At 32.6% G+C, this 19,379-nt stretch overlaps 5 protein-coding genes across 5 annotated transcripts; 3 read left to right on the top strand and 2 right to left on the bottom strand.

Moving 5' to 3' along the window:
* Window positions 1–11,257: 11,257 nt before the first annotated feature.
* On the bottom strand, window positions 11,258–11,692 carry K444DRAFT_315122 (uncharacterized protein). The gene has a single exon (XM_024871837.1). The coding sequence runs from the start codon at window positions 11,574–11,576 to the stop codon at window positions 11,343–11,345; it is 234 nt and encodes a 77-aa protein (XP_024741018.1). The 5' UTR covers window positions 11,577–11,692; the 3' UTR covers window positions 11,258–11,342.
* Window positions 11,693–11,820: 128 nt separating this feature from the next.
* K444DRAFT_555745 (uncharacterized protein) lies at window positions 11,821–13,024 on the top strand (the record flags this gene model as incomplete). The annotated part of the gene is made up of 2 exons (XM_024876717.1): window positions 11,821–12,114; window positions 12,159–13,024. The coding sequence occupies 2 exons, from the start codon at window positions 11,821–11,823 to the stop codon at window positions 12,990–12,992; spliced, it is 1,128 nt and encodes a 375-aa protein (XP_024741017.1). The 3' UTR covers window positions 12,993–13,024.
* A 30-nt stretch (window positions 13,025–13,054) lies between these two features.
* On the bottom strand, window positions 13,055–16,329 carry K444DRAFT_315175 (uncharacterized protein). Its single transcript, XM_024871838.1, has 4 exons — window positions 16,282–16,329; window positions 15,854–16,179; window positions 15,718–15,788; window positions 13,055–15,668 (listed from the first exon to the last, which is right to left on the bottom strand). The coding sequence occupies exons 2-4, from the start codon at window positions 16,021–16,023 to the stop codon at window positions 13,117–13,119; spliced, it is 2,793 nt and encodes a 930-aa protein (XP_024741016.1). The 5' UTR covers window positions 16,024–16,179; window positions 16,282–16,329; the 3' UTR covers window positions 13,055–13,116.
* A 61-nt stretch (window positions 16,330–16,390) lies between these two features.
* Window positions 16,391–17,858, top strand: K444DRAFT_714699 (uncharacterized protein; the record flags this gene model as incomplete). The annotated part of the gene is made up of 3 exons (XM_024888329.1): window positions 16,391–16,404; window positions 16,558–16,913; window positions 16,982–17,858. The coding sequence occupies 3 exons, from the start codon at window positions 16,391–16,393 to the stop codon at window positions 17,419–17,421; spliced, it is 810 nt and encodes a 269-aa protein (XP_024741015.1). The 3' UTR covers window positions 17,422–17,858.
* Window positions 17,859–18,142: 284 nt separating this feature from the next.
* K444DRAFT_641188 (uncharacterized protein) lies at window positions 18,143–18,994 on the top strand (the record flags this gene model as incomplete). The annotated part of the gene is made up of 1 exon (XM_024884592.1): window positions 18,143–18,994. One exon carries the CDS (start codon window positions 18,143–18,145, stop codon window positions 18,992–18,994), a length of 852 nt encoding a protein of 283 aa, XP_024741014.1.
* Window positions 18,995–19,379: the final 385 nt, after the last annotated feature.

Below are 19,379 nucleotides of genomic sequence, written 5' to 3'. Positions count from 1 at the left end.
ACTTTCTCTAAAAAATCTCTAATATCTTACTAGTACTAAAATACCTATTTATAAAATTATTATAATTAGCTTATAATAATTCTTTTTTAAGAACTAGCTTATTTAGTATATAAATAATATCCCGATATCTTAATAACTTAGATATATTAAGTTCCTAAGTTTTAATAGCTTTAATAAAGGTTTTCTTTAAGAACTATTTATATTATTAGTATTATATTAATAAATTAAGCTTTTAGTATTATAATAGTAATTTAAATAGTATTTTTCTGCTTTTCTTATATATTATTTCGAACCTAGCTATTTATATAGCTAGAATCCGTAATATATACTATTTATAACTAGTTATATTAGTAATAAGCTTAAGTAATAATATTTCCGGTATTATTTTATTACTAAAATAGATTTCTTTTTCGGAATTCCTTAGTATTTTACTAATTAAAAAATACTTATCTTTTTTTTCTTAGGCCTTAAATTATAGTATTATAGAAATAATATAATATCTTATTACTATTACTTATAGGGCTTTCTATTCTATATTTTATAGCTTATTATAAAATATAAATAATAAAATATCTTTATTTATATTTACTATAAAATCTGGCTTTCTTAATAGTTTATTAATAGAATTACTATATTCTAACTAGTATTTTAAAATAAAGTTAAAAATAGCTAGCTTTTTTATTTATTTTATTTATTAACTATTTAGTTTTCTCTTAGTTATAAAATACTTTAAATTATTATAATCTATTTTAATAATAATAGTATACTAGATATATACTAAGTAATATTACTAGATATAAAATATTAGAATAATAGCTAAGAGTTTAGAATTATATATCTTATATCTATTTTTAATTATAGTTATTTTCTTTAAATAGAAAATAATAAAATATTACCTAACTTTTACTTCTTTACTAAAAAGCTAAGAAATTATATCTATAATTATAAATCCTAAAATATTCGTTTCTATATAAATTTTTAAGACTAGATTAAAATAATAAAGAATTAGTACTATTATAAATATAATTTATAGTTTCTTAAAAGCCTTATTTATTTTATTTATTTAACTAAAATAATATTATAAGTTTTTACTAGTTTTTAATAAATTAGTTAACTCTTTTATTATTCTAGAATATTTATAAATAAACTTTTAATAAAAGTTAATAAAACCTAGAAATATTTAAATTTCTCGGATATTATTTTTTAGGGCCGGCTATTTCTTAATAATTATAACCCGGCTAGCTTTTATTTTTATATTATTTGGGCTAATTATAAACTCTAGGAACTTTATTTTTTCTATATTAAATTCGTATTTTACTAAGTTTATAAAAAGCTAGTATTATTATAATTATTTAAATATATATTAGATTATTATTATATATTATTCTAGATTCTCTAAATAAATTATATAAATAATATTTATAAGGCTTATTAGTATATAGTTAATATATATCTGAAATATTATTAAAATATTAAATAATCTAAAAAATATAATATAATACTTAAAATATCTATAATATATTCGAAATACTATCTTTTACTTATTATTCTTTTATATTTATAACTAATAGTAAGTATTTTTTAAGTCTAATTTTATATATATTTTTATTTTATAAAGCCTATTTATTATTTTACTAATAAATAATAATAATGTTTAGTTCTTAATAGTAATTCTATTTAGATTCCGGTAATTAATATATAAATATAGGCTATTTTCTTTTTTTAGAATAAATATAATTAAGATATTAGCTAGGCTAGTAAAATAATAAATCTATTTCTTTTTTAAGCTAGTATTAAAATATTTCCAAAGAATTTCAAGCTTTCTTTTTAATAAAGTATATATAGGACTATATAATAATTAGAATCCTAGTTCTAGATTTATATAATATTTTATTATATAATAGTTAAATAATATATTTATAGCCTTTATAAAAAATACTCGAAAAAAGTTCTAATATTTTTTAGAAAATATACTTGTTTTATTTATAATAATAATAATAACTCTTTAGCTATTTATTATAAGATAAATAATTAATAAAAAAATATATATCTTATATTTTATTACTTTAGTAAACTTCCTAATATTTAGAACTTTAATTTTCTATAATTAAATCTAATATTTTTATATTACTTTCCTAAAGGAAATTAGGGAATTAATTTAGTAAAGCTATAAGAATTCAAGTATTATATTAATATAGTTTAGATTAAAATTATATAATATAAAGTATATATTAGCCTCTTTTTAGTTCCCTAGTATATTCTTAGTAATAATTCTAAAAATATAATTTTTATATAAATAGATTCTTTTTTTCTCTAATAAAAATAAAGGAATTATTCTTAATATTAATAAAATACTTATATCTAAAGCTAATTTCCTTTTTATATAATTAGCCTTTATATCTAAATTTACTAATACTTTAATCTTTTACTTATCTTTTTTTATTTTAATAATAATCTTAATTATTATTCTCGTTTTAAAAGCCTTATTTTCTATAATATAAATAAATATATTTATTATAAAATATATTTATTTCTTGGCTTTTTTAGTTCTAGATATTTATATAATTTATAATTAGACTTATTATAATTATAATAAGTTAGTTTTTTCTAATTTAGATAAATAATAATATAATAACTTTTTTTCTAGTAAATAAAGCAAATTATATTCGGTTTTATAAATCCTAATATAAATATTATATTAGATCTTATTATTATATCTTTACTATTTCGGTTTTATAAATCTTATAATAAAATTTATTTCTCTTTTATTTCTTTTTATTATTTTCTTTTTATTTTATTTTTATTTCTTTTATTTTATTATTTTATTAGCTTATTATTATATTTCTATTAAGTAAATAAATTTATATTATAATTCCCAGATATTTAGTATCTGAAATGCCTTACTAGATACTAGATATCTCTTAGATATATATAATATAGCCGCTTTACTAGGAAAATATATTTGAAATATATTAGAAATATTTAGAAAGCTAAGCCCTTTCGGGACTAGTATACTATAAGATATATATATTTCCTTATAGCCTCCTATATTCTAGTTTTCTCTTTCTTAGCTTTAAATTATCTTTATAAGAGACCTTTTACCTTACTTTCTAAGCCCTAAATACTATACCTATAATAGTATTTAAAGCTTACTTCTTTTAATTCTATAAAGAATTTCAAATAAACTAATTTAGAACTATTAGTAATATAGGTATTATTAAAATAATAGAATCTCAGAAATACAAGTAATAGATTCCAGAATAACTAAAATAAAAAGTTTTAGGACCCTTAGAGAAATCAGGTATTTATATTTATATTTATATATACTAATTAGTATATTAGAAATCTCTTTTAAAAACCCGAAAATTAAAGAACCTTAAATAAAGGCTACTTTTTAATTAAGTTCTAGAATAATAAGTACTTATAGGCTAGTAACCTAATTATTACTCTCAAGCCCTATCCTATAACCTTATAGGCCCTATATATATACTAGTAATAAGACTACTAGAGAGAATATAATAGAAGAAAAATATAATAAGTTAATTTTCTAGAATATTATATAACTAGGAACTATATTAACTTTTATTAAGGCTTCTAGTAAAGCTCTTATTAGTTTAGGTTATCTTATTAATAGCTTTTCCTAAACTAAATATTCTATTAGTATTTCTAGAAAATTTATAAATAAGTCTATAGAAATAGAACTTTCTACTTTTATTATAAAGCTTCTAGAAACTAATAATTATATTACTATTAAAGAATTATATAAATAGACTAAGGAACCTAATACCTTACTTTTAGATATTAGTATTATTATAAAGAATTATTAGAAAAATGTTTAAAGAGCTATTTTATATAAGAATACTTATAGTTATAATAAAGCTATTCTCGAGAATACTAAGCTTTATAATACTAAGCTTAAGAATAATATTAAATATTATATAACTATAGTAGATTAGCTTATAGTAATTCTAACTATTTCTGCTTTACCTGCTCTAGCTATTTTAAACCTCTCTTAAAAGAATTCCGAATTATTTTTTACTTATTCCCGTTTAGGATTTCTTATATCTTATATTTTCTTTAGAAATACTAGAATTACTAAGCTCCCAGATCTAATTCTTTTTACTAGAAATTATATTATCTTTAATAACTAGCTAATTTAGATTAAGAATAAGCTATAAAGAAATATTAATTTATATTTCTTAGAGAATCTTAAGATTATTTATATTTCTAGTAAACTTACTAGTAATACTCTTATTCTAACTAATTCTTATATAAATAAAAATAGTCCAAATTAGTACTATTAGCTCTCAGAGCTTTATTTTTATCTAAAGAAGCTATATTCTAATCCTAATAAGATATAGAATACTTGTTATAACTTTAATAAGCTTTAAATATATTCTAGTTAAATATTTTAGAAGTTTTATATTTTCTTTTTATAATTATTTATAGAAGGCAATATTAGTTTTTAAGATATTAAATATAAACTAAATAAAAAGCTTTTACTAAAGCTTTAGAAATTAGTATATATATACTATAATAATTCTTTTATTAATATTACTTGCTTTACTTAGTATTATATTACTAATAATTAGTAGATTAAGGCTATATATAAGAAAACTAAGAAATATAAGAAAATAAGAGCTATTTTAGTTAAGTTTACTTCTAGTATTATATTTTTATATATTCCTAAGAAAGAGCCCAAGAAGCCTATATTAATTACTTTTATTAAGTATATATTTCCTTATAAGTATAAGTAATATCTTATAAAAACCAAGAATCTCTTAATTATTAAGTACTATAATTATAACAAGTTTGGCTATTATATTAGATACTATTTGGTTCTATATAATAAGGAAACTAAAATAGCTTTATTTAGAATTAAGCCAGACTTAGTTCTTATTTTACTAGAATATACTATTTTAGTAAAGTATTTAGAGAATTCAAGCTCTAATTCTGGTATAGAACTGGGAAACAAGTATTTCTAAAGAAAGTTTCTATTTTAGGGACTTATAATATAGATTTAGTAAAAATTAACTTAATTTATTTAATAAAAGAAAATGCTTTTATAATACCCTATATTATTAGTATAAATAAATTAGGAATTAAGTCTTTTTCTCTTATTAATATTAGAGCTAATAATTATACTTTTATTAATATAAAGCTTACTTAGCTTATAGAATAATTCTTAAAAATAAAACCATAACTTTTTCTCTTATTTTATACTATATATGGTTTTAATAGAAAGCTAACTAAGTTTATTAAGAAATATATAGAAGTCTTATTTCTAATTAATAAATAAAGTATTAATATATCTATAATTATTCTAAATTTTAGAAATTATAATATTATTCTTAATAGAAAATAAGTAATATATATTAATATTCTAGTTAACTATAAAAGATATAGGCTTATATAGCTATAAAAAAACAAGCCTAAATCTATATAATTCGGTTATATTATTAATATTTCGTAATAATAGCTAAAGAAGTAACCTAATAAGAAGTATTAAAAGAATATTAATTAATAAAATTCTATTATAAATTATTTCTAGAAATCTTCTATTCTAAAATAGTCTTTTTTCTTTTAGATTAATTAAAGAAAATTATATAAGACTATAGAAAAGAAATTTCTATAGCCTAATTAAAATATAATACTTAAGTAAAAGCTAAAGAAGTAAAAAGAGGTCCTTAATAAAGAGCAAATATTAGATCTAGCTATTCTTATTTCTATAGTATTTAATTATATAGCCAAGAAAGAAAATAATATTATTAGTTAAATCTCTATTTATAATATTAATAAAAAGCTTAAAGCCCGGAAAAAAGAAGCTATTCCTGGCCTAGAAAATTAATAGCCAAGAGAAATAGAGCTTTAGTAGCTATAGAGAATATTATTTCCGGAATTCAAGAAATATATTTTTATTTTCTCTAAAAAGAAATCTAATACCTTTCTTTTCTATAAACTATATAATTATAAGATTTAGATTAAAGGCCTAAAAAGAACCGAAAGTATTAGATATTAATTCTTCTAGTAATAATTTATTTAAAAGCTTTTAGAAATCAAGTATTTCTTAAAAAATAATCTAGTTAAGGGCTTTATTAAAGCTAGTTAGGCTCTTTTTACTTTACTAGTTCTTATTATATAAAAAAGTAAATAGAGGTTTATATTTCTATATTAATTTCTGCTATCTAAATAATATTATTTAAAAGAATTAATATTTCCTTTTACTTATTAATAAAACTTTAAATTAATTATTTAAGGCTAAGATTTATACTAAATTAGATATTTATTAAGCTTTCTATTATATAGCTATAAATTTAAACTCTTAGAAGCTAATAATATTTCATATCTACTATAGAATATATAAATATAATATTCTCTAAAAAAGTCTTATAAATAGCCCGATTATATATTAATATTTTTTTAAATATCTAGATAACTTTTATATAATATATTTTAATAATATTTTTATTTATTTAGAGAACCTAGTAAAATATAAATAGTATATATAAAAGATACTAGACTATTTATATCTTATTAGCCTCTAAATAAATATTAAGAAATTGGAATTTAAAGTTATATATATAAAGTATTTAGGCTTTATTATTTCTATATCTAATATTAAAATAGATTCTAATAAAGTTAAAATAATATATAACTAGTAATTTCTAAAAATAATTAAGAATATATAGTTCTTTCTTGGCTTCTATAACTTTTATAAATATTTTATTAGAGAATATAGACGAATTACTAGATCTCTTATCTTATTTATAAAAAAGAATATTTCTTTTAAATAATTCAAGTAATACTAAAAGGCTTTTATTTACTTAAAGGAAACTATAATTTCTATTCTAGTTTTATAATACTATAATCTAAATCTACCTATAATAATAGAAATAGATATATCTAAAGAAATAGTTACTAGCCTATTCTTTTAATAAGACTCAAAAATAGGCCTTTAATATCCTATAGCTTATTTTTCTAAAACTATATTCCTAATAAAGCTTAATTATAATATATATAATAAAGAAATACTTACTATAGTATAAGTATTAGAGAAATAGAAAGCTAAACTAGAAAGCCTTTAGGATACTTTCTTTAAAGTCTATTCTAATTACTATATCTTAAAATATTTTATAATTACTAAGAAGCTCTTTTCTTAATAAGCTAGATAGGCTAAGCTCTTATTTTACTATTATTTTAAGCTTATATATTATTCTAGAAAATTAAATAAATAAATACTTTATTATAAAAATAAGATAAAGTAAATATTTAGGGCCAGATTAAGAAAAAGCTATAAACTCAAGTATTTCTTTCTGAAAATAATATTAATCTAGAGATTATTTATAACTTATAGCTTATAGTAATATTTTATAAGATTAGCTTACTTAATTCGAAATTCGGCCCTAAAAACCAAGTATATATTAAAGACTTTCCAAAGGAAAATATTCCTATTAGAAATATAATTCTTCTAAAAAAAGGTATTTTCTTAGAAGCTTTACTAGTAAATTCTATTATAATAGCTTTTATAAAAGTACTATTAGAAGCTCTCGCTAAGTATAATAGTTTATAACTTATAAATAAGATTCTATAGAATAATTATATATTACTAGATCTAGAGAAGCTATATATAATAGCTTAAGTTAAAAGTAATATCTAGATACTATAAGATAGCTTTCTTTTATATTATAGAGAATAAAATAACTCCCGGACTACTTTTATAAACTATTCTAATTTATAAAATATATAATAAACTTCTTTCTAGATATCCTAAATATATAAAGCTTTATTAGCTATTAAAGAAGTAATATTACTAGCTATCTATAAGTAAGAATATTAATTAATACTATAGTAATTATTATACTTATAAGAGATTATATATATCCAGAAATAAAAAGCCTAATTTAATTTATTTATTTCTAATTCCTAATTACTTCTAGTAATATATTATTATAAACTTTAAGAGCTATCTAGAAAGTAAATCGGGCTATAATATAATTACTATATTTATAAATTACTTATTTAAGTATCTAATTATAATTCTAGTATAAGATATAATTATAGCCAAGTAACTAGTATTTCTATTTTTATTTTATATAATATATTAAGTAAATATTTCAGAAATAATTATATTAGATTAGAAACTCTAATTTATAACCGATTTTTAAAGCGAATTCTATATAAGAATTAGTATAAAGCTTAAGTTTTTTATAGCTAATTACTTCTAAATAAATAAATAAATAGAAATTATTAATTAGTATTTTAATTAGAAATTATATTTATATATTAACTATTATTAGAATAACTAGAATAAATAAATTACTATAATTAATTATTAATAAGCCTCTTTTTAGTATAAAACTATTAGCTAGTTTCTATTTATAACTAAAAAGAGCTATAAGTCTCATATTTTTCTAAACTAGAACTTCCTTATTAAAGCTAACTTATCTAAGAAGAAGTTAAATAGAAATAAAACTAAAGTATTAGTAAATTAATTATATAAATTATAATAACTTACCTAAGGCTATATAAAATAAATATAGAAATAATATATAATATAAGCTAATAAATACTATTATCTAATTAATTTCAAAGTCGGGAATAAAATATAGGTTATTATAAAGTATTAGAAATCTAATTATCCGAGCTAGAAGCTAGGGAACTAAATAGAGGGCCTATTTGAGATTCTAGAATAGTATAGCTATTTATTTCTCTTAAAACTACCGGAAATCATAAAAATATATCTAGTTTTTTATATAAAGAAGCTATAAAAAAACTCCTAGAATTCTTTATTAGATTAAGTAAATCCGGAACTACTTCTATTAATACTAGAGAATAGTAAATAAGAGTATAGTATTAAACGGGTTATTATAGTTAAGCTAGTAAGAAATAGGCTAAAGTATAGAATTTAGTAAGTTAGTTAGGATAAAGATCTAGTATAATATCTAGCTTTAGTATTAAATAATAGCCCCCTGGTTTTATAGAGTTTCTATAATAATAATAATAATATACTAGAACCTTTATAAAACCTATAATACTAGCTAGATTATATAAAAAATAATACTTGTCTAGAATTATATAGAAATAATAATAAACTCTTCTAGATTATATAATAAAGGTACTAGCCTTTTATATATAATATCTATATCCGAGATACTAGTTTTATTTTAGGAAGGAAAATAATATAAAATTAGATGAATTAACGGCTTTTATAAAGCTCGGGAATAAGCTTATTCTAAAGAGAGAAATAATATTATAATTCCTAGATACCTGGTATCTGAGATACCTTACTAGATACTAGATACCTTTTAGATATATATAATATAGCTGCCTTACTAGGGAAGTATACTTGAAATATATTAGAGATATTTAGAAGGCTAAGCCCCTTTGGGACTAGTATACTATAGGATATATATACTTTCTTATAGCCTCCTGTATTCTAGTTTTCTCTTTCTTAGCTTTAAATTATCTTTATAAGAAATCTTTTACCTTACTTTCCAAGCCCTAAATATTATATTCGTAATAGTTTAAATTATTCTTAATTCTTATAGCTATAGAAATAAGCTTTTCTTTTTCTTATAAAATATTTCCTTAATAATTAATCTTATTTTAAATCTTTTATCTCAAGCTATTAAATAAGTTATTCTATTTTTATAATAAACTCATATATTTCAAGTTATTTAATAAGCTATTTAAATAAGATATAAAGCTTTAAATACTTTAATCTAGTTATTATTTAGTATTCTTAAATTTAGTAAGAATATTATTATTATAGTTTTCTGAATTCAAAATAGAATTCTTTATAAACTTAATAAAGATCTTCTAATTTATAATATTAATATCTATTAATTATTTCTTATATTTTTAGATATTCCTGGCTATATTCTTAAAATAAGAAATATAATATATAACTTTTACTATATTAGTAGCCTAGATAATTCTATTATCTTTATATTATTTTAACTTTATTTAATAAAAGAAGTCCTAGGCTTTTTTAATATTCTTTTCCTAGTAAATAGGCAGTTCTCGGGTTTTTAGAGCTCTCTGAACTAAAAATACTACCGGAAATATAACGGATTTTATATCGGGTATCTAAATATCTTTAAAATAATAGATCTGAGCTTTTAGCTTCTCTAGATCTTCTTTCTATTATATCTCTATTTCTAACTCAATAATATAATAGTAAGCCGCTACTAATTTCTCTATTATTATTATTTTACTAGCTAGTTCTAGGAATATCTGAGTTCTATTTCCTTTTCCTAATTAGGTAATATAAAGAATACTTAACTAGATACTTCCCTAGATACCTGATTAGATTACCCTAGTAGTAATAGAGGCGCTTCTTCTAGTTAATACTCTAGCTATTAATATTTTTGTTTATTAATAGCTTAATTATCTTATAATAAACTATTTTTTAAAAGTTAAATTAATTAGAATATAAGATATATAATAGTAAGATAATATATAAGTAGTTAAGATAAATAAGCTATAGAGTAATAATTATAAATATAACTAATTCCAAGAATTAATTCTAATAAAAGACTAATTAATACCCTTTTCTAAAGCTAGAAGTATCTCTTTATATATTTCCTAATACTTAGCTAAGCCTATAAAGTACTTTACTTAACTAGGAAATATAATTTTATATAATTCATATAATTCTAATTACTTATATAATTCTAATTATAAGCTTTACCTAAAATAGGAAACTAGATCTATAATATCTAATATCTGTCTATATACTTATTATATCTCAATTTCTTAATAGTTATATATTACTTTAAAACTATATAGTATTACCAAAATTATTTATTTAGTAGTATTTTTAGTATTTTCTTATGATTTTTATTCTACTATTTCTATTTCTTACTAATTCTTATATAATTAATTAAATATCTTATATAATATATGGCTTAATATAAGAGAGTATATTAGAAGGTTTTTTGCATTCTTATAATAATATTTCTTATTGAATTTTCTTTAGGGTAAGAATTAGTAACTTGCGTTTTTCGAATATAATACTAAATGTTGGTACAGCTATGGTTATTGACAGTCATGTGACGCAGTCATGTGACGCAGTCATGTAACGTGGAGGCAACTAGAGGCAACGGGACATGGGCAACGGGCAACGATCATGTGACCTCGCATCGCATAGGTGACTCGACCGGTAGCTAGTCCCCATTAGGCTTAGCAGATTTAGGGATCGCATATCAATACTACGATACTGCGATCCTTACTTCTGAATAACAACCACTTCACCAACTTACGCAAATAGCATTCCACGATTACGTGACGGTGCTACGCGTTCCTGGTGAACCGATACTAAATGACCGCTTCTTGCCTCGCTAATAAATGCTATCTTGCCGCTGTATCTTGTTCCTTTGATTTCGCTCTATTAATTCGATCTCGAAGGGTTTCGTATGCAATTCCATACTCTCTCGCGCATTTTCGAATGGATTTAGTCTTCTTGCTAGTATTGTAATCGAGATAATCGTTATGGGCCATCTGTAATCGCACGCTCTCAGAGAGCTCGTTGGGATCGTCCGCGAATTCAGTATAGTGATTTTTTTTACAGGCATGTTGAGGGGCTAAAAAAGCTTCAGAAAACAATTAATTTGGTAGTAAAATATTATATGGGTATTGAATTATGATTTTTTGAAGGTAGCGATTTTGGGCGGTTGAGTAGTTTGGGCGGTTGGCGAGTGAACCCTTCTACCTTCGTAATTTTGTGCCTTAGGTGTCGATATCTTTTTCCCTCAGCTCTGTCGCAACTACCCTTCTTCGACTTCGAGTCCAGGCTTCCCAGGCTTCATGACTTTAACAATGGAGCAAAGACAAGAGCACAACTATGGAGGGTCATCCTTCCCCACAAACCCAGAAGAATTCGATGCCGACGACAGGATCTCATACTCGAAACTCGACAACAAATTCATCCTTGTCCAAGAGGATGGTGCGGAGTTTGAGTTCGATGATACGATCAAGAGATGGATCCCAGTTGTTGAAGAGGCGTTATTAGAAGAGCAGCAAAAGGCATACAGGGTGTCTGGTGTGGACGAGGCAGAGCCTGTGGAGGCCTTGAAGAGGAAGCGCAAGAAGGAATACGTGAATGGCGAAGATGTCTGGCTCACCCCCTCTTAACATTCAAAGCTAACAAATAACAGGAAGGAGGACGAGCCGCAAAAGTACCCAAGAAGACCAAAGCACCTCTCCCTCCCCGAGCCAACACAGCTGTTTACGTTACCGGCCTCCCGCATGATGTGACCGTCGAAGAAGTCCGGGAGGTGTTTTCTCGCAAATGTGGTGTAATTGCAGAAGAAATCGATAGCGGAAAGCCCCGCATCAAACTTTACACAGATGAGAAGGGAGCTTTCAAGGGCGATGCATTAATCGTATTCTTCAAAGCCCCGTCCGTGGATATGGCAATGATGTTACTGGACGATACAGAGTTTAGGATAGGAGGCAAGACAAACGGCAAGATGAGGGTTCAAGCTGCGGAGTCAAGCTACAAGAAAGTTCAGCACAACGATGGAGGGGAGGAGAAGGAAAAACCGAAGACGAGCATGAAGGACAAACAAAAGATCATCAAGAAGACGCAGAAGTTGGATGCCCGGTTAGCCGACTGGAGTGATGACGAGCCTTCCAGCGTTATGGAAACTAGCTCAAGATGGGACAAGGTGGTCATATTGAAGCATATGTTCACACTGGAGGAACTGGCGGAAGACCCAGCTGCAATATTGGATATCAAAGAAGATATCAGAGAGGAGTGCAGTAAACTGGGAGAAGTTACGAATGTGGTCCTCTTTGACATGGAGGAGGAAGGAGTTGCAAGCGTTAGGTTTTCAAATTCGGAGGCGGCTAGAGCGTGCGTTGGAGTAATGGATGGGAGGAGTTTCGCAGGTCAAAAAGTTGAGGCGTACATCTCGGAGGGCAAAGAGCATTTCAAGAAGTCCAAGAAAAAGGATGACAATCATGAAACCACACCAGAGCAGGAATAATATGACAAATGGCTCTGGAAAATATCATCGCTGTCGAATCATGTCTTCGTGAACTATCTACACCAAAACCCTTCGCCTATACCTTCAAAACGCTCAAAACGCCGCTGTCCAAATCTTACATTAATCAGGCACTAGGGTCACTTTCCGGTACATCTTCCTCTTCCCTTGTTCCCTCCACGGGCAACTCCACATCCTTCACTGGATGTAAGAGCATGGGAGGGAGACACATTCTCCCTTCTCCACCTCTCATCTCATTCACACCATTGCCGCTTCTGCCCTCATCAACCGTCAATTCAAATTCTTCACCACCCTCATTGTTGACCTTCAACCCTAACCATCTCTTCCAAAGATTCGGCGCAAACCCAGCATTATAATACCAAGTCATGCCCAACAGATTGTGCTCCCTCTCGCCAAACACACTTGTTCTTGCACCCCCAGTTGCACCATTCCTCCCTGAATTCAAAACTCCTGCCAGATACGGCGTGGGCCATTCTCTGTCCACAAACATGGGATGCGGGGCGTAGACGGCTTTATATCCATGGTGCAATGCAGCTGTGGGAGCCCACATCTCGGAGAACGCATGATGTTTCTTGAATGCCGTCTCGCGGTGCATCGTTCTGAGAAGTCGTTTTGACATCCTCGAAGACGTAACAATCGCTGCTCGACGAGGAGGCAGTCTATCGGTGGCGTTATATCCTGTGATATCGTTTGCCAGGAACCAAGTCGTTTTTTCGGGGTCGAAGAGAGGGTTGAAAGTTATAAGATCAGCGTCTTCACCAACTCCCCACGCATACTTATCCCTGTCGTAGCTACCCACAGGTTTGGGGTCAAGCTCGACCTCAAACCAGTCCTCGGGGTCTTGGGGCCGTTCGGGGCCCCAGATTGGCTTGTCGCCTTTCGGTTGCACCTTAGCTCCCTTGACGCCAGACCACATGTCTTCAGCGTTCTCTGTGCCCATCTCCGTTTGAACGCGAACCATCTGCTTGAAGTCCTCCCAAGATCCATGGACCGAGGGAACGTAGAACCTGCCACTCCTCTCCCAAAGCCCTTTCCGTGGCTGCTTCTTGGCCCATGACTCGACCTGTGAGAACAGGTTGTAGTAGTGGCCAGTATAACGAATATCGATTTCCCAATGCCAAAAGAAGTCATACTCGGGATGCCTTTGGGCAAAATGCTGCATTGCCATTTGTAGACCTCGATAAGGGCCATGCACGGGAAGACCACGGGTAAAGGTATCGAAGATGCCCTGATATAACATGAGCATCTGCGTTTCGCTCCATAATGTTGCAATATCGCGGAATTCATCAGGCACACACTCGGCCAAATGTTGCTGATATGTTTCAGGATCCGCCCAGATTGGGTGTCTTGCTTCATCCTTGACTTGAACAAGAAGATGGACATAGTACTCTCCACCCGAGCTCAGAGACAGCTCCGAAACCATTGCCCTGAGGTTAATTATATCCTCCTCCCGATACGCAAAATCATCCCATACACGAACCACCACAGCAGTACGAGGCAGATACTTTTCATTCAACGTAGTATTGGCTCTCGCATCTAAAGTTGATCTTGGGTGTACATCCTGCTTCTCCGTCCTGTCGGTATCTTGGCCAAGGACGGAAAATGTTGTGGGGAGGTCGACGAGAGGAGATTGTGGCCCGAATCGTGCAATATTGGCTTCGTAGCACTTCTTCTGAGCAGCTCCCCAGTTAACCTTTCTATAGTCAACCTGGTTGAGCCCAGGCTCCGAGTTATCTACCCAGACCGAACCTGATCCTTCCGTGTCTCCATGTTCACCTGTATCGGTACCTCCATACTTCGAAGAGTATCCGAAGCCGTAAGGTCCCAATCTTCCAAATCGTTCGAAACAAATATCCTCCGGCAGGCCAAGCAGTTCATAAGATCCTACCACATTATCAGGGAAACCGCTGGGCCTGCCCTGATAGTATTGCAGTTGGGGAATGCGAATGGTTGATTCTAAATCAAGAAAACATTCCTGAACTGGGGCATGTTCGCTCAAATAAGATTCCGAGGCTTGGTGCTTGAATGCGTCAAATGGTTTGCTGGACGGAATTTCTCGGATTGGGATAGTGGTCGTCTCGTTCGAGGCAGGCAGTTCATCAGCTGCAGACGGATACTCTGGCTGGCGTTCCGATAATGGTACCAGGGTCCTGATGCCACCGTAATATCTCGATAGGAACTTGAACGACTTCCACGGCTCGGGTGGGGGTGGTGGCCGTTTCCCAAGATCTCCAGCTTCTACTCGCCGCGAGGACACAACACTCATTCGAACTAAGCTTAACATGAAAATAACAATCGTGGAGATCAGTGCTAAGCACAAGTACCGCATAACCCTGTTTGGAAGTCTGTATCTTGAGTATGCAGGTCTCTGGGAACCTGCTGACGACTTCCTCCGTAACATTGGTCGGTTCGATGAGTAGGAGCCAGATGTCTCTCGGGAAGAAACAGGCGAGGATGCATCGGAGGAGTAATCGGACTCATCATCTGAATCGTCAGAGTAATCATGTTTTTCAAGATCGCGTTCTCGCCGTCTGGGCATTCGAGTATCGATTTTGGAGTATTTTGAAGGGGATGACCGCTTTGTGACAGTCAGGGGGTTGAGGGAGTTGAAGCCAGCCATTCCTGAGCAAGTGTCGGCTGATTGCAGTGGAATGTTGTCTGCAGGAACGATAAGTATCTGTACTGAACGTGACAGAGCAAGACTTACTCTTGTTTGTAGTCTCATGCGGCAAACATGCCATGCATTCAGTTAATGGCACAGTGAGAAGACTTGAGATTCTGTAACAATTCGCAGAGGATGACTTTGAGACGGAGACTGAAAATCTGGCAATGGAAAGGCGAACCTTGAAAGTTTACTTGCCTTGCTTGGCTGGCCATGTTTACCAGCTAAGTGAAGGTGCAACATGGTTGGCCTAGCGACGACGCCCACGACACTTTGGGGGCCCGGCTTCACGTGACGTGGGGGTTTTCCACCCCGCGACAACGTCTTTATTCGAGTTTGCAGCAGCGCCATGGTTTGTTGGTCCGATCAGGAACACGCTGTTCTTTTGTGCTGCAGTCCACGCAAGCCGGCGGCATCGAGGAGGATCATGTTGTGGGATCTTTCGTAGGTTGTCAATTGGACTGGTCTTCTCAAAGATTCGGCGGCCGCTGTCGGCAAGTGGGAGGTCTGACTGGCAGGCGGAGTGCAACGTCAGTCCTCGAAAGCGATCGAGAGAGGTGAGAGAACGAGGTGGGAAACATGAAAATGAGGTAACAAGAAAGGACTGACCGCCTCTGGTGTCCGCAATGAAATCCGATAGGTTCTAGGCTGGGAGGCGGGCCTGCTTCAGGGAGCCTTCACCGTGCAGCAGCTCTGAGTTACAGTACTGTAATCCAGAATGACAGCGAGCGAGTGAGCGGAGCCAAGCCAAGCCAAGTCTTGGCCGGCGATGATGCTGCTGCTGGATGGGAGCAGGCATTGAAGAAGAGCAGGGCAGTCTTCTCGACATATACCAGACAAACGAAAGCTTTGAGAGAAACTGATGCTGGAGCTGACACTAGGTAGAACAGCCCAAGGGGGGGGGACGCATGGGATCGGCAAACTTGCCGGTTTTGGTTTCGGGGTTTTCGGCTCTTTCGCTTCAGCTGCTGAGTTGGTACATGCCGCCAGCCCTACCGCAACCGCACGCAACCGCAACCGCAAGCAAAAGACCGCATGTGGTCGGGCCCCTCACTTGACTTCCACGCCTCTCACACGTCTCACGCCTCTCACGCCTCTCACGCCTCTCACGCCTCTCACGCCTCTCGCGCCCTCACACGCTTCTCACGCTTCTCACGCTTCTCAAATCAATCCCACGCCCATTCTCTTTGCAGCCTTTCAGCTGCAGTGTCCCGTCGAGTCGCGTGCCACCTGCTGCCACGGTGAGGACGCAGAAACGCCAGACCAGGGTTGCAATTGACATTGCCATCGCTGGCTGGTTGCTGCCCAGGCCTGCCCCTCCTGACGCCAATGACCGCTTTCATCGGTCTGCCTGTGCACCCTGCCGTGGCCCTCTGGCGAGTCTGCACCCTATCGGGGGGCATTCCAGCTCAGCCCGCTCACTCTGTTCCTGCTGCACTTGTGATGCAAGCTCTGCAGCCCGCGCCGTTGCTGGGACCCCTCTTCTGCTTCCCATCCTCGCCAGCAGCAAGGTGGAGGCGGAGACCAGGGCAAGATGCTACAAGGATGCTTTCCAGAGCCCCATCATGTACCAATAATGGCCGATTCGAGCTCGTTGCATGGGTTCTCACTGGCCCCGCGTTCTCCCAAGCCACTGACTGTGCTCCTGCTCCGTTTCGCTGTCGATCATACGACCTCCGTCGAAAACATCGCGGCGGCCTCTGGGATCCCCCACGTTGGCCAATTAGGGCAGGATGTTATGTCAAGTGACGATCTTCCAGCTCAAGTTTGCTCTTCCCGTGACACAAAAATCCGATTGCGGCGTTCCGATGATGCTCACAGCGCTTTCTCGCTCCATGCATTGGATTGTCCCGCAGAAGGGGATGGGGACGAACCAAGAAATGGGCCCACGAGGAAACCGCCAACGGCCGATAGTCGACTAGCCAGGTCCCCTTCTTTAAAAAGACGTCCCTTTCCCTTTCCCTTGCCCGTCTGACTGTTATCTCTGCTTCCTTCGCCACGCCGGCTCAAGACCTCTCCCGTTTTCCGCAGACGTAAACTTGAGTCTCCTTTTAGGGATATCCAGTCATTTTTGTCTCAGTCATCAATATAAGATCAATTCGTGGTGCAGTGCCTCACATCGTACTCTTGTTGAGACCTCGTGTTGCTGTAGTCATCAGCTTTGAGACCCTCAAGAACCGTCCCATTTCCACATTGCTGAATACGTCTTCTTCAATTCTTGCACTTCCACGTGACTGCTAGGATCCCTTCTTTGAGCTCTTGCTATTCTTCTCGAGCATTGAAGCTACTGAATGTGACAGGCGGCACGATCACTGACGTCAAGCAACCAAGAAGCAGCCAAGTCAGCACACAACGCCCCTTCTATCCATCCCTCCAGTCGGTTAACAATCAATAGGTCATGGAGGTCGCAAGCTCAACCACAACGACTCGGGTCATTTTCCAGGAAGCCGACGCACCATTTGACCCTCCGATGTCGATGACCCAGCATTCTATCCTCCAGATTACCCTGACCGGCCCATCTCTCATTTCAGCAATACTTGCCATCATCATCAGCATCCAGGTTCTCCAACCATCCCTGACTTGCACCTTACTGGCTTTGGCACCATTGCCCTTCATAATCTACAATGACTATGAGAACTTCCTCAACCTCGGACCTGGAGGAACTCCGTCCACTTTCCTGGGCTACCTCAAAATCGCATACCTCCGTCTCTTTGCGCTGTCTGATCCATACACGCCAGCGACCTTCTCCGAAAAGATATATCCTGTGACAGGCTACTACCAACGGGCTCATACTTGGCTCCCGGAGCGGACTGGTCCACGACCCAAGATAGCAGGAATCGCGCCTCAACGGCAACTGGATCAACCGGGGTGTGCCCAGATGTACAAAATGCTGCGTACGAGTCTGGAGAATCTCGTGGTCAGGCACCCAAACTCCTTCCGTGTTGGCACTTCATGTTTCGAGAAGAAGGGGCTCGCCCTTTTTGCCCGTGATCCGATCAATCCCACCTGTCGTGGTGAGATCTGCCACGTTCACCATAGCGATCGAAGCATGCATATGAACCTGCACCCAGATGACGCCAAGGTCGTGCTGGAGAAGGGCTGGGGTGAGAGACATCCTCTTGCAAGGGGCGGTTGGATGAAACAATATGTCCCTCGCGAGTTCATCATGGTCTACGCTCCCCGAGATCGAACTGAACTGGACGTTGTCTGTCGGATCATCGAAGCAGCTGGTTTCTGGGTGTCTGGCGAGCAATTTGAAGTGAAGGCTGAGAAGGATTCTCTTTTAGAAAGAGATACCGGATCTTACGCGACTGAGCATTAGGTTCTAGGTGGTATTAGGGATAAGCTGCATGGGATGCTAGACTGGACACAAAAACTCCCTTGCTTACAACACCGAACATACCCCCTACTTTTGAATCTTTAACTTGGTCATTGCCTTTCAGCGCATGGAGTTCTCAGATTGCTTTTATCGATGGAAACGGAAAATGTGCATAGAATTCATGTGGACTTGACGACAAGACAAGATCACTGTGCTACCTTGCAAGAAGCACGCATCTTAGGTTGTTTACCTTGCTCAAATGGCACGTGGTTATCCATTGCGTCGTGAACCACAGTTCACCAAAAGAATGCAAGTCGATAACCATCACTCTTAGAACAAGCACGCCAACTCTCATAGAGCCCCTTGGTCATTCGGACTCTGCAGAGCT

The sequence above is a fragment of the Hyaloscypha bicolor genome (genome assembly GCF_002865645.1).
Source record: "Hyaloscypha bicolor E unplaced genomic scaffold K444scaffold_44, whole genome shotgun sequence".
NCBI lineage: Eukaryota > Fungi > Ascomycota > Leotiomycetes > Helotiales > Hyaloscyphaceae > Hyaloscypha > Hyaloscypha bicolor.
Note: the sequence above shows the minus strand (reverse complement) of the source record. Positions and strands in the feature narration are given on the sequence as shown.